The sequence below is a fragment of the Vigna unguiculata genome, chromosome 10 (genome assembly GCF_037176805.1).
Source record: "Vigna unguiculata cultivar grain cowpea cultivar isolate G323 ecotype 2 chromosome 10, ASM3717680v1, whole genome shotgun sequence".
Classification (NCBI taxonomy): domain Eukaryota; kingdom Viridiplantae; phylum Streptophyta; class Magnoliopsida; order Fabales; family Fabaceae; genus Vigna; species Vigna unguiculata.
The window spans coordinates 12,502,420-12,526,173 of record NC_140801.1 but is presented as its reverse complement, the minus strand read 5'-3'; the positions used below and the strand labels follow the sequence as shown (position 1 = coordinate 12,526,173).

Sequence of the window (23,754 nt, the reverse complement as noted above, 5' to 3'; positions counted from 1 at the left end):
CTGATGCTTCGTTAAAAATTTAAAAATGACAACAATTTTAGTTTCTAATTGTTTTTAAAAATTTAGGGTTTGCTTGTGGATGTTGCGGTAGTTTCTTGATGAAGGATTGACACTAACCAAGATGGAGGTACATGTTTAAGAAGACTAAGCATGTTTAGAAAAGAAGTTCACTAATACTTCATCCCTTTCATTTGTGTTTGTCATTTTTTATTCCTTAAGTTGACTTAGTTGAATCAACCTTAATTGACTTGTTGACCTTTGACTAGGTTTGACTTGTTTACTAGAGTTGACTTGACTTAAGCCAATATGTTAATCTATTTTTATTTGCTTTGTAGGTTAATTAGGAGTAAGAAAGCAATGCTAGGTGGTGCATGGTGATTGGGGAGCATAAATGATGTGGAGGAGAGAGTAAAGCAAAGACATAAAGCATAAAGAAAAAGGCATAAAGCAAGTATACTTATGTATATTTGGTCTCCTTTGTTTTTAGCACACTTTGTCTACTTTTTGGAGACATATGAGACACATTCTTGGTCTCCTTTTGTGCTAGAACGAAATTAGTCTTGCACACACCATAGTTAGCTCTTTTGTCTCTCATTTTTGTAACCTTATTTGACCTAGTTTCTAGAAATTAAGGTTAGGTTTTTGTAGAGACATTCTTAGGTATCTTTTATTTGCATAGAGGACCCTAAACTCTTCTATATAAGGGGTGCTCCTAGACATGTAAAAGGGTTGAACTTTTTGAAGTAAAAACACTCTTGTGTCTTAACCATTTGTGAGAGTTTTCTCCCTAGGGAGTGAATACTTTTAAGCCTTATCTTGCATAGCAAGTGGCGGCACACATCCACTCATCTTCAAGGTTGTCATGGATTCTAGCCTAACCTTGTAGTGGCGTGCTTCTCATATTTTTACAATTTCTTTCCTTTTCATTTTATGTTTTCTTCTTCCTTTAATTGTTCTTGATTTTCTATGGTTTATGGCAATAGGGCACAAAAATGAATGACAACACGAGTAAAACATGTAACAATGATGGCATGACTAGAATGTGTAGTAGTGGAGCACGTGAATCCAAACGACTACACAACAGGTGGCACAAGCGACGATGGCACGAGCAATGCAATTGGATTGAGCAATAGCAACAATGTAGACGCTGAGGAAGGTGGATAACACTGTAAACGAGAGAGAAAAAGGTGAAAATAAGAGAGAAAAATAATGCATGTAGGCGTAGAAAGAGAAAATGGAATATGAAAGGCTTTTTAATCATAGTTGTAGTGTGGAAGCATCATCATTTCTTTGCTACACTACTGTTAACGATGGTTGTTTAGGAACTATTGCTTTGTCAGAATTACGAAAAAGCCATTGCATTTCATTTGATAATGTTATTATTTAGTTGTTGTTATTTGACATCATTAAAATCTCTTTTTACACTAGTGACAATACAATTCAAATAAAATTAAAAGAAAAATATTTATCAATTATACTTGCTCTATTTTATGTCAAGATACTTAAAAAGGGAATTTTGTCTTTTATATCAACATGTTGATATCTCATACAAAACAAATCAATAATACATCAGTGTAAAAATTTAAAGAAAATTACATTATCAAACACATGAGATTATTCCTCTTAAAGATTACGTAGCAATAATCATCCATGAAGATCAATATAAGCCATGTGTATACACTAATGGCCTTGCACCAGATGCTCCTACCTTCTCTAGCTTTGCCTTTGTAGTAGAGATTCGGTACAATTCCTCTTCACCATAAGTACTATACAACACTTGCACTTTTAAGTTTTAATAATGTAAAAGATCATGAGTTTCTAAGTTTCCTTTAGATTAGGTTAGGACGTTTTTTTTTGTTTAATTTATTGTATTGATTTTTTTTAATAATTTCTTTTACACAATTTAATTTCCTAAGTTTATGTTTAATGGTTTTCCCTTGATTGGAAATAGATCAACCTAGACCTTGAAATTGAGAAATTAAGGAATAGGTTATTTCAATTTAATAACTGTATAATTCTTGAACCTAGATAAGAATAAGCTGCATGTTGTGGTAATTTATAAAACTTAATATTTACTACTTTTGTTTACCCAAAAATAAAAATTTGAAAATAACTCACAATTAAGAATTAAAATTTTACTAGTCAAGGATTGAAGATCACTTAAATTAAAACCACATGATAATAAGAATGATTAATTTTAGAAGAAAAACATGTTGCTTTACGAAAAATCAGTAGAGATTAATTGAATTTTCTGAATTGTTTTAATTCTGTTATTTATTTCAATTAAAATAAAAGCCTAAAAATTGTATTCTTTTCTTAACAATCAAATGAAAAAGTGATCGATTGATTTCATTGGATAACACACTAATCAGGTGAGAGACCGAACCAAACACTATTAGATATTTTTATATCTTATAAGATTTTTCTTACAAATTTGTTATAAAATTTTATAAAAAAAAGACTTTTTTTCTATTTTTCTTTAAAAATTTAATTGGCAAATAATTATTTTCTACAAAATTATAAAATTTGCAAATATTTTCTACAAAATTGTAAACAAATTGGTAGTAATATTTTTACAAATTACTATTCTTAACAAAATTTATAAATATTACCTAAGAAAAAGTTTTCAAAAGAAAATTGGCAAGAAAACAATTTTTTTACTAGTGAAAATAGGTAAACATCTTAAGCTATGTTATAGTAATTTTTAAACACATATTGGTTCAAGAAAAATGGAACAAATAAATGAATCAAGGAGTGATTACTGATTTAGTCTCCTAGTTTTTTGGTTTGGTTCAATTTAGTTTCTTATTATTGGTTTGTTCAATTTAATCCCTAATTATTTAAAAGGGTTCAATTTGGTCAGTTGGAGTTAACACCGTGTCCATACAGGACACAGGTCAAGCCGTGAATTTTTTTTTATTTTTTTTATTTATTTTATTTTACTTTATTTTTTATTTTTATTAATTTTTTTCTAAAAATTTATAAACTGCCACGTGTCAAGTTACTGTCGTGCCATGTGATAGTTTACGGTTGTGACATGTGATCGTGGTAATAGTTGTTTTCAATTTAGTCTTCTATTTATATTTTTTGTTCAATTTAGTACCATATTTTTTAAAACGATCCAATTTTGTCCTTTCCAATTTGAAACAAAATTAGTAAATGAACTTAATTATAACTTATATATACATGTTAAAATAATTTTTTTTTTTAATTTATACATCAAATCACTACACCAAAATATTCAAATTATTTTATTTTTTACAAGTGTAAAAAATTACAAAGATAAAAATGTAAAAAATAAAATTTGAGTATTTAGGAGGAGTGATTTGATTATATATTCAAAACAATTATTGTAACATGTATATATAAGTTATAATTGAGCTTATTTACTAATTTGGTCTCAAATTGGAGAGGACAAAATTAGATCGTTTTAAAGAATAGGGGTACTAAATTGAACCAAAAATATAAATAGAGGACTAAATTAAAAACAATTATTACCACTGTCACGTGTCACAATGGTAAACTACCACATGACACGACGGTAACTTGACACGTGACAATTTATAAATTTTTAGAAAAAGAAATTAAAAAAATTAAAATTAAAATTAAAAATTTCACGGCTTGACATGTGTCCTATACGGACACCGTGTTAACTCTAACTTAACAGAGAAGACCAAATTGAATGTTTTTAAATAATTGGGGGACTAAATTGAACCAACCAATAATAAGGGGACCAAATTGAACCAAACTAAAAAAATAGGGGACTAAATCAGTAATTATACCATGAATCAATTAAAAACAAATTTAAGAACACAACATTTAAGGAAAGTAAATTATCTTAAACTAAAAAAAAATATGAACAAAACAAAAAATTAAGAAAAGGAAGAAAGTACATTCTTCGCCATATAGTGGAAAAGAAAACTCCTTACATTTTCCAAGTTTTTAAGAAAAAAATCAGGTTGTTCTTCTCTCAAGGAAATCTTTGGAAAATAATTAGGAAAAATTACTCTCATGTATGACCTTAAGAACAAGAAGACAAACATTTAGTTCAATCAATTCTTAATCATTAAGTTTGTACATGCACCAAAGGAGGTATTATTTATAGAGGTCTGGTCTCTTGTATTTCATCACATAAAGAATGTGAGACTAAGAAGTGCAGATAGATGTCCCAAATAAAGTCTAGTGCGCAAAAATGTTTCGTCACAAATTGAAAATTCCATAGCAAAAATGTTTCTTCTCCTTGATGTGAGACTTCCTTCCATGATCTTCAAGCTCTCTTACATGCTTTTCTTATGTTGTAGTTACCCTATGTAAGGTCCAACTTAGGCCCAAAACTGGCCTACTTACGACTATAAAATCCTTAAAAAAATACAAGAAAAAGGTACAACAATATAATTAATATAAGACTATAAGAAGAAAAAAGAAGAAAATTCTAGTGTTGTACTCTTCAAATTAGGAGAGTCTTCTTTTTTTAGGTTTTGTCCTTCTCCAACCTCTTAGCTATAGGTTATACAGTTGGATAGTTTTCATCAAAATAAGGTTTTCATTAATGATTGGTGAAGTCATCACAAAAGGATATTTTTTTACCAAATGTTTATGCATTCGTCTTAGTGTTAATGTTTTTCATAATATATAACACTTTTTACTTATCCTTAATTGTTGTGCTCTTTTTTCTTTTTCTTTTTCTTTTTTATTGAAAGGACATATTATATTTGAGTTGTTATGCTAACGGTACTAATTGCACTAAAATGAACCATGAAAACAAGTAAAAACACAAGAAAGAAGGATTGAATTGTGTTTTCAAAACTTTTTGCACTTTCGTAAATATTGTTTGATGGGAAATTATTCAGATGACGATTTTAAATATATTAACCAATTAATGGTAGTTGCATATGATGAAAAGTGTTGGATGAGGATTTAAGCTTTAATTGATTTGCTTGTTTTATAAATGTTTTTGTTAAACTTGTTCTCCCAATGTCTTTACTTAATTAATGAAAATAATAACATGCAAATTAAACAAATAGAGAAAGAGGGTGCACACAATGTTTTTATATTGTTTAGTTTGATCCAATAAACTAAAACTTGATTGATTTTCACTGAGTAGACTAATGTTGTGATTGTGAAGTATAATATGAATATTCTTTGGACTAATAACCACTCTTGACTAACCCCTTGAGTATTGTTCAGGTTCATAGCCACTTATGACTAACCTTTGGAGTACTCTTTCTATAAGTCACACTTAACTCAATCAAGTATTCTTTCTCAAGCCATTATTGATTCAACTAAGTATTCTTTCCAAAGTCACTCTTGGCTCAACCAACTATATTTCCTAAGTCATTCCTAGCTTGATACATTATTTGACTTTTAACCACTCTTGGTTGACCTTGTTCAAGTATTCTTTCCATGAGCAATTCATGGTTTGGTATGAGTATTCTTTCCACAAGCCATTTTTGCTTAAACATGTATTTTCATAAGTCACTTTTGACTTAAGCAAGTATTCTTTAAAGAGCAGCAACTCCTAGCTAATAATCGGGTATTATTTACCAAACAACCATTCTTAGCTAAGATGAAGAGATTTTGTGTAAAGTGATGAAGGATCACTAAATGCCTTACTAGGGAGGTTGATCGTTTGAACATCTATGTAAAGTTGATGTTCTCTTATAATTTGTTGTTTGAACATGATCAATGTTGTCCTTTGAAGCTTTTAATTGACTAGATAGGTAGTGATTTTACATTATATAATGTAGTCTCTCTCTTCATGTTGAATGGCGTTATATTGATCTTTGAAGAAAATAATTATTGTAAAACTGTTTATGGCCATTAAGCAACTTTAACTCTTTTGAATGTCATTTCCTTTATCTGAAGAGCTTGATAATGATAGATGCATTTAGTGTACTCTATAAAGTAATAAATCTTTCTTCTTTATGTAACATCTCAATAACTGGATGTATTTATCTCTTTCTTAGGCGGTGTGCATTTTCTTAATTCATCTTAAACTACAATGTCATATGAAGTAAACAGTTCTTAAAGAGTTTATAATGCTTTGTTTAGGGATTTGATGAAGAAAAAGCGATTTAGCTCTTTGTTCAAGAGACCCTTTTTGATATGACTTATCCTTTGTCTAATGAATCTCTTCTATCAGACGAAAGTAGTAAACATTCCATGTAACATAGGATAATGTTTTATGTATTCTCTTTTTGGTACAATGTTAGCTCACTTCTATATTTTTATCATCTAAAAACATTTATGTTTTTTCAGATGTAAAATAACAGAGTATTGTATCATTTGTTAAATGAAACATTAGTATCTTTCACAATCTCTTGTATGTTGAGCTATCGTCCTTCAAAAGAAGTATAATCATGTTTTCATACTTAGATATTTTTAGCACTTAATAAAAATAATAGAGTGCTGGATTGTTATCTAACATGAACATACATAGCTAAAAGATTAGGACGTGTGTTCTGCGTTAAGATCTTCTTTGAAATTGGAAACATTATACTTGAGCGTGCAATATACTATTGAAGTCGTTTGATAAAATCTCAAGAGTCTAACATTTCTTGCTTCTGTTATTTATTGACAAGTCACTTAACGTTTCTAAATGACATCCAAACTTGAGTAGTCTTAAACGTTTGATGCATCTTTTCAAATTTTCTAGAGAATGATAAAGTGTGTCTCATTTTAATCATAGTAACGTGTGTTTTAGCGAAGCTCACTTTGAGATAACTTTCCATTTCTTTATAATTTTGATTTATATATAATTCTAAAGAGACATTAATATTATAAATATTTTTCAATTAAATTGTAATGATTAGATTCCCTTTAAAAGTAAGTTTAATAAACATTTTTATGATCAGAATAATTTTTTTTATTAAGATTCACTATTTCAATTTGAATTCTAACTAGATTTGTTTTTCTACAAAAATATTTTTTTTTACATTGGAAATGTTCTTTTAAACTAAAAGATATTAATATTTAATTCTGAGGAAATATTATGCATCATAACACTGATTTTTAAAATATTTTTAAGCATTTATTCTTATCTTTATTATTGGTTAGCCAATACTCTTAATACTCTTCTCTTATTCCCAAAATAATTACAGTATTTTTCTCAAAAGTAACTAATAATTCTCACTTGTTAACGAAACACTATTTTGTATTTCTAATTATTTTCAAGTAGATTACATCGTTTATATACGTTGCATATCAAAATAATTTATTTTTTGAAACTGAAGTTATTTTAATAAAATTATTTAAGCAAATGACATCAATACAAATTAATAAAGAGATACACTTAAATTATGATAGCAGTTTCCACTTATTGAAATAAATAATATATAATAATTTAACTCTTTAATAAATGCATTTTCAGTAGTTTAATGACTTTTTTTTATAGATAAGCAAAAATAAATAATTATTTTTGTACACAATTTATTATAATTTTACTTTTTTTTACATTTTAGTAATTATTTTGCTCATTATAGTAATCGTCATATAAAAAATTGATTTAATTATTCTTGTAATCTATGTTTTTGTTTTAAAATGTCAAATTGGTTCTCAAGTTGTTTTTAGTCTCAATTTGATCTTTATTTTTAAAAAATTGATGCAATTTAATTTTTTTGTTAAATTTTTTGAAATGGATCAATAATTTTTCATCAATATTAAAGTTGTTAATAATGATAATTTATTTTATTGATGTAATTAACATAATTCTGGTGTCAATTTTGATGAAAAAATCTTGAGCCACTTCAAAACATTTAATGAAAAAAAAACTAAATTGCATAAATTTTTCAAAAATTAAAATTAATTTGGGATTAAAATACTCGAGGACCAACCTAATACTTTTGTACGAAAACATGGAACAAAATAGTAATTAAACCTAAAAAATATAATTACATTTGTATTTTATTACCATAAAAAGATGTGTACACACAAATGGAATAACTGCTATCTTTTTACTAATATTCATTATTATTTTTATTTGTGTGAAGCATTTTAAACTACAGTTTTTTTTGTTACAACCAAACTTTAATAAGCAGAATCTAAGTATAAAACGAGTCCAGATTTGTATAAAACGTCAAAATTAGTGATAATCAATGTATTATAAAGACACAGTAAAAAAACAACACAAAAAATCAGCAGAGAATCCAAATTCGTATAAAACTTACATATCATATATGTGATTGGATACTACCTGGCTACATTATTGAAGTTCCTTTCTATATGTTGTGAAAAAAGAAATTGCAGTGATCGAAGGAACTAAAGGCAAAACAAATTAAAAGTGTCTAACTAATCATGAATCTCAATTCCAAATAAAAATGTTTATGGGGAGTGTGACTACTCACTCCCTCAAAGCTTGCAATGAATGAAAAAAATAAAAATTGTGTTCACAAGTAATAAAATGGTTGCTGCAAGCTCATCATTATATACATAACTTGTTGGTCCTCTAGCTTGTGCTAAATCACACTCTGCTTTTAGTAATGTGGTTAATTTTTCTAACTTTTGCTATACCTCTTCTTGGCTTCACTGTACAAGATAACTCCACTGACAGTGAGTGCATAGCCAAACATCCCCATCACTGAAATAGGGTTTTTGAATATCAAAATTGAGACCACCACAGCTACTGCTCCCTTTGCATTTCCCAATACCTGAAAAGATGCAACAGTGTCATTCTGATTCACTATATGACACTGGTATAGTTGTTCATTTCCAAATACCAAGAAAACTAGAAGTTAAATTCTTGTGGTCCATTCAAATACAGAGCAATGAAACGTTTTCAGAAGGATGCTCAACAAATGTTGTTGGCTTCCTTTTTAGAATTTAGTATGTGATATGCAGGTAATATGTTGAAAGAAGTTCTTAATCTGTCAAGTTATTTCATTTAGAAAAATTTAGGATTGTGGCATTACAACATACCTGAAGGGTTAGTGCACTTGTATGTTTCGTCACCAAAAAATTAGTCAGGTTCACAAAATATGCAAGAGAAGAACTGAGAAGCAGATACCAAAAAATTCTGATATCCTTTTTGGCAAGATCTATTGTGATCCCAATCACATTTCCCTCCATAAACAATGTGGTAGGAAGTAAGACCATCATTGCTATAGGAGCCATATAAAGCAGCAGGTTCATAGAATTCAACTTTTCTCTGCAAATCATCAAAGTAATTTTTATGTTGGTTTACAACAGATGTATATAGCAGTAGCACTTTGAGCAATTCAGAACCTAGAAGTTCCTTGTATCAATCATCTTCTGAAAATAAGAAAAAAACAGATAAAATCATTACCCCTCTGAGGACAACAAAATATCCTGAAGCACTGATTTGAATGCTCTGGCAGCAGTCGATGAAACACAGATTACAAATCCAAACAGATGAAAACTTGGTTCACCCTGCAAGATAAGTGTTAAATGTGAGATTGGGGGAAAACAAATTGATTCCTGGAGAAATTAGAAAACGAGTCATGTTGGCAAATGTTTTGATGCGATTTGGAAGAACATTAGAATAGTTAAGATTAAGAAATAAGAAGAAAATAGTGGCTTGAAGAAATTGATTAGGAACAAGGGGTAAATATGGACTGTCACTCATGAAACATATGTTCTTATTGTAATACTGAGCTCAAGGTGTTTGCTAAGCTTGATTTCACTCCAATACCCTTTGTTTTGCAGTTTCATAGAACTGATTTTAAACCAGTGAATGTGAAGGAAACGTGTCCTTAAAATAATCACAACAACAAATCCAATTGATCACTCGGGTTAATTATGCAAGCAAATTCATAGACAAAGTATTTGAAATAAGATCAGTTCTGACAAAGCCGGTTCTAAAAAAATTCTCAAGTATCTAAACTTGCCAAAACAAAAATTGTCAAGAATGAATTTCACATCGTAACATAAATTAATTATGCAAATGGTACACTTTAACAAGGAATAGCCTTCTCCTTATTTCTTTTTATTTCTCTTTGATAGAATCTATTTAACTTTCTTTTATTTCTCAAATATCTAGAGTTTTCGACAATTTTTATTATATTTTCGCTTTAAAAAACTCTCAAATTCTTCTAACTTATTCGGCACACAGCAAGATAAATCGAAGAGTCTTTTAGTCAATAACTTTTCAACCCAATAAATGGAAAAAAGTTGTTATGCTGGTAAGTATATACAATAACTTATGAAGATCGCGAAAATTTCTCCATTACAGTATCTAAGCTCTTAAATTTCTCAAACAAACTTAGACATATACGCACATTAACACAAAACAAATAGAAATTCACTCTATTTTACTTTCCAATTTAAAGTGTCTCCAAATTTCTCTTACTCCAAAATTTATACTTCTATCTCCCATTCTGGAACTCAATTTTATTTTTATGACACAACATCCCTGAATTTAACAGAGTAAATTAACAAACACTTTGAATTGTGTATTGTAAAAGTTAGGAATCGAATTGAAAATCCAAAAGAAACAAAAAATTGAAGAGAAAAATGGATTACCCCGCTGGCAATGATGACTCCTGAGACAACAGGCAAGAGCGTGGCATACGTGACCCAGGCCTCTCTCTTGCTGGTGACGGCGTAGGCGAAAACGGCGGTGAAGAAGGGGGTGGTGGAGCCGATGGCCTGGTTAAACGAGACCGGAATGAACCTGAGCGAAGCGTTGCCGCAGACGACGGAGAAGGAGAAAACGACGCTGAGTGCGACGATCTTCCAGAACTGCGCCTGCGAGCGCAGGCTCTGCAACGGAACCATGTCCGTTACGGAAATAACGTAGCTGAGAAGCGAACTCAGGAGCATGTGACACGTGGTGAGGAAAACCGGGAACCGGAAGCCGTAGTTGCTGAGCAAGTACTTGTTGAGAAGGAGCACACCGATGTTGGAACTGTACCAGCCGGTCACCACTCCAATGGTTGCCCATGGAATTTGGCTCATCCTTTTGTCAATTCCCGGTGGGTTATAAACTGAAAGACGGTTTTTGATTTTTTTTTTTGAAGGTGAAACGGGGTTTTGCGATTGGGGAACACTGGTGGTGGTGTGTAACGTGTTGGTAATTAAGAAGAAGAGGGAGAGAAGTGATTGTTGGAAGGTGCAGCGTTCATGCCAAGTGCATGCAGAAAATGGGATTATTCATAATGCTGAGGGTGGTTTCGTCATTTTGGTGGGTCCACGTTCGTTTTCAGAGCTCCGGAATTGACACTGAACTTGCCATTTGGTGTGAAGTTCTCAGAGGTCTTATTATGAAGATTGATGCCATCAAACCTTAAACAATAAAAAAAAAAAAATTGGATGAAGCGGCTTACGCAAAAAGCACAAAAAAGGTGCAAATTTCTTTTTAAAAAAATCAGTATAAAAAAAAAGTCAAATACAATTTTTAGTGTAGAGTATATTTTGAAAGTCAAATATAACTTTAATTTAGTACATTTTAAATTAAGATTGTGTCTTGATTTTAATTCATTTTTTATATAAATTGTGTTAAATTTACATAATTTAAATTTAAAATGTTTTGAACCAAAGATGTGTGATATTAACATAACTTTAATTTTAAAAGTAATTTATTATTTTGATACGTCTTCAACTTTTACAATAATTTATACTAAAATTGTACTACTTTAACATGATTTCTTTAAGATAAAATCTTACCACCATGACACGACTTATCAATTTTTGTAATTTTCAAAAATTATCCATTATGTAAATTTGTAGAAAGTAGTGCGCCAAAATCGTGTTTTACCGGCATCTTATACATTGCATATTGACCTAATTTTGGGAATTAAATTACTCTTTTATTCAAAAAAAAAAATTAGATGAGAAAAACTCGTTTAAAATATTTTAATCAAATTAAGTTCAATAGCCTGTTATCATAATAGAGATTTACTTACAAATGGAGCTGTTATTTAACTTTTGAAGTCCTGATTATTTCGTAGCTGAACTTTAAATTATAGCATGTTTTGATTACTGACGAAGAAAAGAGTTCAATTTCTTTGTTGAATTATTTTCCTATCTTTTATTAAACATTAAAAATATATTATTTTAATATTTTAAAAATAATTTTAATATATTTTAAATGCTTATTAATACTTTTTGAAGGCACAGCAACATAGGAGTCACATCACTAGAAATGTATTCGTGAAAAACAAAGGAAACACTTTAGCTAATACTGCAAATCCAATTATATTCTGACAAGAAAGTGGAGTTACTTAAATTGCCGGCCTCGAAGTTAATCACAAGAACATTTGGCTGAATATATGTATGCACTTCTAATATACGTCGAGTATATAATTGTTGATTAATATTTTTTTAAGCCAATTAAGTTTTCCCCCCTAAATTTAAATATTTTTAATTAAATATATGTCGATTAATATTTTTTTTCTTAATTGTATAATATAATCATTATTTAATTTTGTCATTTCACTCATTTGTTTCCACATGTTAGAAAAATAAGATTTTATAGTCAATATAAAATTATATTATATATAGATAGCATAAATCGATGAACGAGTTTTATTGGTTTGAACGTCTTGAATAATGGGATTATCACTTTTGTTTGGTAATTTTTATATCATCACTTACAATATGTTCTTTTTGATATGATAAATTTTGGAGAGAGTGAGAGTATGGATTCGGATGAATTCATTGGTGAAATTTATATTATTTTTTTTAAGGAATTTGAAAATGAATGTAAGTGAATTTGAAAATGAAATTTGTGAAAGGTTGTAAATGAGTTAATGGATGATGTGATTCATTAAAAAAAAAGTTTTAATAAATAGAAAGAAAAGATTACAAAATTGTTCTTATTTTTTAAATTATTATAAAATATTTTTTGAATTGGTTAAAATTAATTTTTACACAATATATTCATAATAGTTTTGAAAAAAAATAATTAAAGTAAATAAATAATATAATATATTTGGTACAAAAATAAATATTAAATATTTAGGTATTAAATATTATTTTGTTTAATAATAATACTAACAATAATATTTATGTTATAAAACATAGGAGAGAAAGAGAATAGAGAGTAGAGACTGATTTTTTGTGTGTAATTATCAATAGGAGAAGTCCCTATTTATAGATACAAAAGACAACCCAAGGGATACAACTCAATTGTTACAACACTAATGATAACATCAATAGCAATCAATCATAGGTAACTGCTAGCAACTCAATGGACATCTATACATTTCATGACACTCCCCTTAGGTATCCATTGATCAGAGAATGTGTTTCGTTAAAACCTTACTAGGAAAATCCTTTGGGATAAAAACCTAGTCAAGGAAAAAGAGTACATCATTCTTCATTCTTCGATATAATATTATTCATCACATCTTCTTCATTTCTCTCCCTCATGTAAACTTTCATCTTTAAAATGTCGGAGCCAAACTTATGAAGAAATATCTTGTTTGTGATCAATTATTGTGAGGATCAGATAAATAACCTGCATCTACATAACTCATTTGATTTTGAATCATTTGGATAAAATAAGGTTATATTCAAAGTACCCTTAAGGTAACAAAATATTTTTTTTTGCACTAATTAAATGTCTTATTGTAGGTGAATAATTATATCTTGCTTAACAAATTTATAACAAATACTATATCAGATCCAGTATAATAAGCAAAATACATTAGTGCTCTTATAACATTAAAAATATGGTATTTATTAACCAAGAAGTTCTTCATCATTGTTAGGTCTAAAAGGACATTTATTAACATCTAACAACCTCACAATTGAAGTGTAAAAATGTATAACTTGTCCATATAGAATTTTTTAAGCACCTTCATTATATAAATCTTTTAATGTACAAAAACACTTGTATATAAATACTCAATTTGTAATCTTAAACAAAACTTTGTACTTCCTAAATCTTTCATCTCAAATTATTTCTTTAAGCAATCAATTGCCTTTGTGAACTCATTAGGAGTTTCAACGACGTTTATGTTACATGCATAAACAACAATTATGACAAATTCATTTTTCGATATTTTCACATAAATACAACCATAAGTACCTTTCTTTTAACAAGTACTTACAAGGACAATTATACATCTTGATTGCTTTAATCGATAAAAGGGACTTGTTAAATTTTATTGAATAATCCACTTTATAATTTGCATTGTTGGGTAAATTAAATCCTTCAAGGATTTTCATATAATTGTCATTCTTTATAATATTGTTTTGCGTAAAAATTCATTGGTACTCAATGAGTTTTACACCTTCAGGTGTGCAGACTACAGGTCCAAAAACCTTTTATTTAACAAGAAAATCTAATTTTGCTTCTATTTCATCTTTCCATTTGGCCAATCATTTATTTGTCGACAATCTTGATCCTCATTTTTACTCATAACATTCATCACTATATTATATGCTAAAACATCATCAACATTGACTTTGGTTCCATATTATCTTATTCATGACATAATTTATTGAGATCTCATCATTTTCAACAATTTCATGTACATGTGGTTCTTCTGGAACCAAGGTTCTTCTAGAACCAAATTATTAATTATGTCAAATGAATCTTTTGTGATTTACACCTCCTTGATTAGGTCATCTTGTCTTTTTAGCTCATTTTCTCATTCGAAAATTTTTATCTTTGGAACCAATAGGCTTATCACGCTTCAATCGTGTTATGAATAAATATCAATTATATTTGGAACATTTAGCAGTTGGTATATGTGATTTAATTACCCTATTTGTGTCAGTAAAAAACATCTGAGAATTGATTGACTAATTTGTGAATGAATTATCATTTGAATTTCAAGTTCACATTCTTTTGTACAAGGATCAAGAGAGATAATGATAATTCATTCCAACCAATATCCTTATCCAAATGTTTTCTTTCTCCCCCTAATGTTGAAAAAACGTATTCATCAAAAATAGCAGTTGATAAATCAAACTGTAAATATGTCTCCTATCCAACATATATTCTCAATCGTCTCTAAAGACTCAAATTTTGGTGGGGAAATTCGATCATATATAAAAATTCTTAAATGAGATAATTAGGTTACTAACCAAAAGCCAATTGTATAATATGATAATTATGATACTTGTTGGTTTGATGCAAATCAATCCTGTAGCATGTAAAATTACATATCTCCAAGTAGTCATTGGAAGATTAGCTCTCATAAGTAATGGTCTTGCAACTAACTTTAGACGTTTTATTCATAATTCTACAAGTCCATTTTGAGCATGAATATATGTTCTACTGGATGTTCAACAACAATTCCCATTGACATACAATACTCATGGAAAACATAAAATGTAAATTCACCAACATTATCAAGACAAATTTTCTTAAACGGATAATCTGGAAAGTGATCTCTTAACTTAACTAATAGTGCTAATACTTTGCAAATGCTTGATTGCAAGTTGATAATAAACAAACATGTGACCATTTAGTTGATGCATCAATTAAACCATGAAATATCTGAATGATCCACATGATGGGTGCATTGGACCACAAAATCACCCTGTATTCATTCCAAAAGATGAGATTGACTCATTTCTAAAGTTTTCTGGTGATGGTCTTATTATCAACTTTCCTTGTAAACATGTATTACATGAGAAAACATTGGATTGATGAAATTTTTAACTCTTAAGTGGGTGTCGACAAGAGTTTTCAACTATTTTTTCGCATCATGATAGATCTAGGATGACCTAATTGATCATGCTAAACAAAGAATTCCTTTTTTATTCTTAAACTTCTGGTTTACAATGATATGCATTTCAATTGTACTAATACATGTGTAGTACAAGCCATAAGAGAATTGATAATTTCTCCAATACACATTTTTTTTATTCAACCTAAGTCCATTGATATAAAGATATTTCATATCTCCTTCATTGTTTGTCTCAATATGATATCTATTTAGACAAGTATCTTTAGAACTTAATAAGTTTCTATTAGACTTCTTTGTAAAAGTGTAGTAGCTCTTCTGGAGCCTTTAAAACATTATTTGTGATATAAAAATAATGCTAATATTGACTTCTCAAATAACCAAACATGAGAAAAATAAATTAATAATCTTGAAAATTTAATTCTTGCATTATCAGCAAAATACAATATATTTAGTCTATCCAATATTACTGCATATCAAAATGATCATATATATATATATATATATATATATATATATATATATATATATAAATTGAATTTTAAATTTTACTAACTTAATAATCTCAATTTGTTGCAGGTACCATCCAAAATTAATCAACTTCGCAAGTCATATATTATCAAATAATATCAAATAAAACTAAAAGTATAAAATATCATATCCAAACTCTTTGAACCTTTATATATGTATAGTATAATAAAATTAGAACCACAAATCCATATCAAAACTCTTCACGTTCTTATAAAAAAAAATGTATTTTATTTTAATATATCATTTAATGCAATCTTAATTTACCCATTATATTTTAATACTAAGTTCAAATTTATTACCTTCCAAAACCTAAATTTTCTGCACCCAAAAATGCATGGTCCTTTTTATTTACTTTTATTTAAAAGTTCTTCATTGCCTCTTGTTACGTCAGTCTACTGTACAAATTCAGTTATATCCTTTAATTCAATTTCAATCAATTAATGCACCATAAATTTTTTTTTCATTTAATTTGTGCATGTAAATGCACAAATGACGACTTTTTGTATTCAACATTTAAAAATATGCAATTAATAAAATTCAACATTTTTATTTCTATCATGGGACATTATATATATATATATATATATATATATATATATATATATATATATATATATATATAAATTGAATTTTAAATTTTACTAACTTAATAATCTCAATTTGTTGCAGGTACCATCCAAAATTAATCAACTTCGCATGTCATATATTATCAAATAATATCAAATAAAACTAAAAGTATAAAATATCATATCCAAACTCTTTGAACCTTTATATATGTATAGTATAATAAAATTAGAACCACAAATCCATATCAAAACTCTTCACGTTCTTATCAAAAAAAATGTATTTTATTTTAATATATCATTTAATGCAATCTTAATTTACCCATTATATTTTAATACTAAGTTCAAATTTATTACCTTCCAAAACCTAAATTTTCTGCACCCAAAAATGCATGGTCCTTTTTATTTACTTTTATTTAAAAGTTCTTCATTGCCACTTGTTACGTCAGTCTACTGTACAAATTCAGTTATATCCTTTAATTCAATTTCAATCAATTAATGCACCATAAATTTTTTTTTCATTTAATTTGTGCACGTAAATGCACAAATGATGACTTTTTGTATTCAACATTTAAAAATATGCAATTAATAAAATTCAACATTTTTATTTCTATCATGGGACATTATATATATATATATATATATATTGAATTTTAAATTTTACTAACTTAATAATCTCAATTTGTTGCAGGTACCATCCAAAATTAATCAACTTCGCATGCCATATATTATCAAATAATATCAAATAAAACTAAAAGTATAAAATATCATATCCAAACTCTTTGAACCTTTATATATGTATAGTATAATAAAATTAGAACCACAAATCCATATCAAAACTCTTCACGTTCTTATAAAAAAAAATGTATTTTATTTTAATATATCATTTAATGCAATCTTAATTTACCCATTATATTTTAATACTAAGTTCAAATTTATTACCTTCCAAAACCTAAATTTTCTGCACCCAAAAATGCATGGTCCTTTTTATTTACTTTTATTTAAAAGTTCTTCATTGCCTCTTGTTACGTCAGTCTACTGTACAAATTCAGTTATATCCTTTAATTCAATTTCAATCAATTAATGCACCATAATTTTTTTTTTCATTTAATTTGTGCACGTAAATGCACAAATGATGACTTTTTGTATTCAACATTTAAAAATATGCAATTAATAAAATTCAACATTTTTATTTCTATCATGGGACATTATATATATATTTTTTAGGAAAGACTTTTCAATTATCATGCATATTCCCTACATAATACCAATTCAAGTTTAATAATATTGTTCATGTGTCATCCAATATTAGAAATTATCAATATTATACCTTCACACTTTTATAACAATTACTATATATAATAATAAATGTTCATTATACACTCATTTCACATATACATTTCATAATATAAAAGAAATTATTGATTCTTACTTATAGATAACCAACATCAAACATGTATATTTTATAAAGTAATAATGCCATAGAGAATTCACCTTCAATTAAATTATAATAAAAATAATTTAATATATAAAACTATATTTTGTACTGTCACATAAAAACTTCTTCTGCAATTTTATAAAATAAAGTTCTTAATACTTCCATCTAGTTTAGATAAGAAAAACAACAATATAGCGACATCCATATTTTGATAGACACAATGTGTTTCTATGTTCTTAGTATGACTCAAATGGTCTTTACCACTATAGTGATAAATTATATTTTTATATTATTTGTCATTGTTTTCATCTTCTTCTTTTCTCATTTTCATACTATTGTTCCACTTTTGATGACAAAATTTCTCTTTGAAATTTTCTTTATGATCACAAAAATATGGATCAGATGTTGCTGCATTCACTTATGGGAATGAAGCATAACCAATTTAGTCTCATGGTTGTTGCTCCATTCACTTCTGGGAATAAAGCATAACCAATTTGATCTCATGATTTTTCATCAAAAACTCAGTGTTTTGTTTAGCCATAAAAAGGCATAAATAATTTGAGAATGTTTGTGAAATAATTTTTTCACGATATTGTTGTTATAAGAGTATATTATTGCTGAGATGCTTTATTTCTTTCTTCCCCTTCTTTAGAGCATCATCAAGACTCATTGCATTTGTATTTCAGTCTCTAATACTCAAGAATATGAGTAATTTTTTCTTATAATATCAAAAGTCATAAATTCAAATTTTTTAAGGCTTGATTTTTTTAAACTACCTCATAAAATATTGATAATAATCAAATTTTATTTATGAAACTATTAAATTAATATAGACAATAATTAAAATAATCAACATCACAATAAAAATAATAATAATAATAAGACAGATGAAAATTGATAAAGTCAAATAATTTTTTTATCACAAAAAAATAAGAATATAAGACAAAATTGTGAATAAGGAAAGGGTTAGAAAGAGCCTGGATTGAGGTACATAAAGCATTATCCTTAAAAGAGAAAACATCTCCATTAACTCAGTTGGATAGCCTTCGTACTGATAACGTGTTATAAAACAAAGGAGAGGAAGAGAATAGAGAGTAGATACTGATTTTTTGGGTGTAATTATCAATAGGAGAAGTCCCTATTTATAGATACAGAAGACAACCCAATGGATGCAACTCAATTGTTACAACACTAATGATAACATCAATAACAATCAATTATAGGTAACTGTTAACAACTCAATGGACATCTATACATTTCATAACAATTTATTATTATTATTATTAACAATATTTATTATTATTATTATTATTATTATTATTATTATTATTATTATTATTATCTCCACCGTTGCATGATATTAAAAACCCCAACTCCCATTATTTAGTTTTCATGGAGAACCTCAACCATTTGTGTATGAAAATAATGTTCCATGGAGGCACAATATACTAAACGTACAACTTCTACACTCTCAAATCTCCTCTTCCATTTCAAGACTGCAATCTCATCTTATCGTATAAATCTACTCTCCTCTATATGCTTAAATTGCTTAAATTATTGTATATACAAACACGAAAAAACTCGCAAATTCACTCGTTACAAAACATCCACACGAGCAAACACACCTTAACTGAGTGTCCTTACCACCAATATTTATAAGACTATCACACTCTCAGATAAATTTTTACGTTATTATCTACAACGATTAAGGAGTGATTATAATAACCACATTAATGACATCCTTCTTATTATTGAACATATTTTCAATAAAAATAACAAAAATCACTCATCTAAATTTTTCATTTACTTAAAACTTAATTAAGTTTATTTTCTATCATATTTATCATCCTGCTTCTATTTATTTACTATTTTGATTATATAAAAATTCGTCGGGTGTTCGAAGCATTTGGTTGTCAAGAATGTTTGTCGTTTAAATAGTTTGTTCATATAATATGTAAACCCTTCAGCAACTTCAATTTTGACATTGCAATATTGTAACCACAAACTATTTACTATATCCGTGGATTAAAGGGATGAATATATTTTGCTACTAAAGTTCTTATTATTAGATATTGTTTCAACAATTGATTGTTAATATAGTTAATTACGTGAAAAGAAATTTAGATTTTGATATCTTAACTGAAAAGTAATTTTAAGATGATTTATTTTTTAGTTTATTTAAAGTAATTACTTGTTACAACTATAAAATAAATATATAACTTTTTTCTATATAGTAATAGATTTTATATTTATATTAAAGTTTAATTAGCGATTTACTTTTTCAATTTATTGATATTATTCATTTTAGTCCCCTTATAATTTTTGGACTGAATTTAATACTTCAATTTTCCTAAAAGATTCAATTTGGTTTTTCAATGGTTTAAAAAAGTTTATTTTTTTAAAAAATTTTAATTTGGTTTTTCTATTTAAATTTTTAATTCAATTTAATTTTCGTATTTTTTAAAACTATTCAATTTTTTTCTTTTAAATTTAAGACCAAATTAACAATTAAACTTAATTACAATTTATATATACATGTTAAAATAATTTTTTATAATATATATATCAAATCACTCCACCTACATACTCAAATTTTTTACATTTAGGTGGAGTGATTTGATATATAAATTTTAAAAAAAATAAAATTAACATGTATATTTAAATTGTAATTAAGTTTAATTATTAGTTTGGTTTCAATTTAGAGAGAATAATATTAGATTATTTATAAAACTAGAAGACTAAATTGAATTGAAATTTTAAATATAAGAACTAAATTAAAAATTTTAAACAATTAGAATACCAAATTAAATATTTTGAAAGAATTGGAAGACTATATTGAATTTAAAGATAATAAAGAAACTAAAATGAACCAAACCAACACAATAGAAATTAAATCATTCATTAAGCCTTAAATTAATTAATTATAAAAAATAAAATTGTAAAAGAAATAAAATATAATTTATTATCTTTTCTTTTTCATTTGATTCATTTCTAGATTTGACTCTAAAATTATTACCATTTAATAACAATAGTAGTACGCGTGCCGTTACATCCACGGGGTTATTAAATTTTTCACAACTGGTAGTTTTTTATTGTTATTTTAAAATTATTCCTAGTAAATGGTTAAAATAGTATTGTTATTATTATATTAAATTAGAAGATAATAGATTTTTGACGCTATTGTATTAAAATCACATGTCACTAACATATTTTGTGGCTTAAGTTACTCTTTCTTCCTTTTAATCATATCACTTTTAATAATTTTTTTTATATTAAATGAAATTTCTATTTTTATTTTTATATTAAATAACTAGTAGCATATTGTTTTTAATAATACTTTTTATGTTTCAATATTGAATGAAAATTTTTATTTCTGATTTAATTTCAAATATTTATTAATATTAGTTTAATGAGATGTCAATGATATATATATATATATATATATATATATATATATATATATATATATATATATATATATATATATATTCTGGTTTGATCCATAATAACTTTGATTTTAAATAATTTTGTTATATTTCGATGCACCTAAATTACATATTTTTCTTGATGTTCTCTTTGAACTTCATAGTCAAACTCTAATCAAAGAAAAATAATACTATTTTCATTATATTGGTTGACTTATTAACATATTTTATGGCTTAAGTTACTCTTTCTCCCTCTTAGTCATATCACTTTTAATAATATTTTTAATATTGAATAAAATTTTTTATTTTATTTTTTGTTCTTTAGACAATTAATGTTACTTTAGCTACATATGATATCTAAGTAGTGTAACGTCTCATTTAATTAATAATCCTAATTAAAGGAAGCATCACATAAAATAATATAATAGTGCAGTCCTGGAGTATAAACACTACTTCTTACAATATCCAAGGCACACTGCGATGCCAAAACAAGACAAGATAAAAAAGTTCATAGTAATCAAAATGAGATTATAAAAAGGCAAGCTAATACATGGGTCATAGCCCTATAAGAAAACCCAAAACAGTAGAATCCAGCCCGGGTAGGCTACGTAGTGGAACCTCCATCACCCTGATGACCATGGGTGTTTCTCCCATCTGCTCACATCAACAAGTCGATGATCATCGCAAAAAGAGAAAACCACACAATAGAACATACAACAAACAGAAGGGTAAGCTAGAGTAGGAAACAATTTATCATACAGTTACATAATATTTCACAGTCCAAGATGTATATGTCAACCAATATGTTATGACTTTTCAAAAAATACACTAAGACTCAGAGACGACTCATCCGGATGCATATAATTAGTCAGATTCAGCGGATGCTTGCACTTGTGGTGGACTTCCCTACTCTACCAAGCCTCTCTACCGAGCTAAATGTTACAATATCTCAACCCCCACACACAAGGTTAGCCCTTAATGGGTTTCAGGCCTCTTGCTACTCTCACCACAAGATTCAGTCCGCTCTATGTGAGACTAACTGACTCTTTAGAGTGTTAGGATGCAACCTTACCTTGAATCCTTAAAAAATTATATAGATGGGGCACCACCATGAACTTCTACTAATAGGGGTCATGGAATTACGTCCCGACCAACTAAGGTACCACCATGAGGTCTCACCTTGAGGCTCATGGAATTACGCCCTAACCAATGAGGCACCACCACGAAACTATCGTGGAATTACGTCCTAACCACATACAAATCAAATTTCACCAATCAAATAGGTACTTATCATGCATACCAATCTCATGCCAACTTCACAACCAAACTTCATTCATATTCCATACCAACACCATACCAAACTCCTCATTTTTAATCCATGAACCAATCCCATACATGCACATCAATAATTCCATAATTATAACATATTAATTCACCCAAGCATGTGGAAAACATACAAGAACAGAGAAGGAAACAAAACCATATGCACTCTCGCCCAGCTCCTCGCTCAGGCAGAAAGTTCTCGCGTGCACAGATATCCATTTCAGCCCAAATCAGTATTTTAATAGTTTTCAAGCAATGATAACGTCAACGAAGCATTTCAAACCATGAAACAGATTTAAAACACCAGCAAAATCTAATAAAACAATGAACCCTAGCTTCCCTTACCTGGAAATAGTTAGAAGAAGAGTTCGACTCCAACAGCGGAACACAACAGCTCCAGGAACAGATTGACGAGCTGGAAAAGAATAGCGGAGCGAGTTTTAAAACAAGCTTACGACAAAACCCTGACTAGAAATACGAACATACGAATGGAAAAAAGAGGTATGAGTTATAGAATACTTACACGAAGCAAGAGGACGAAACTGAGCTCACTGTATCGAGATGGGATTAAACCCTAGCAGAGCCCTGAGGAGAGAAAGGAAGAGTGTGAGTTTACTATTTGGCAAGAATGACAGAATTGAGAAGGGTGTGGCTGCCTTAGGGGCCTTGGACACCCTATGGGCCAGCCCTTAGGCCCATTACATTTGGGACAGCCCCTTGAATTTAGGGCAGAATAAAAATAATAAAATTTGTGGGCCTTACATTCTCCCAACAAGAAAAATTTCGATCCCGAAAATGAAGACTTACCAGGAAAAATGTGGATGTGACTTCCTCATATCCTCCTCTAACTCCCAAGTAGAGTCATTTGTCCTCCGATC

The 23,754-nt window shown here is 28.1% G+C and overlaps 1 protein-coding gene across 1 annotated transcript; it reads right to left on the bottom strand.

Moving 5' to 3' along the window:
• Positions 1-8,257: 8,257 nt before the first annotated feature.
• LOC114167333 (putative sugar phosphate/phosphate translocator At3g11320) lies at positions 8,258-11,196 on the bottom strand. The gene is made up of 4 exons (XM_028052393.2): positions 10,477-11,196; positions 9,281-9,384; positions 8,914-9,142; positions 8,258-8,645 (listed from the first exon to the last, which is right to left on the bottom strand). The coding sequence occupies exons 1-4, from the start codon at positions 10,909-10,911 to the stop codon at positions 8,493-8,495; spliced, it is 921 nt and encodes a 306-aa protein (XP_027908194.1). The 5' UTR covers positions 10,912-11,196; the 3' UTR covers positions 8,258-8,492.
• Between the last annotated feature and the right edge of the window lie 12,558 nt (positions 11,197-23,754).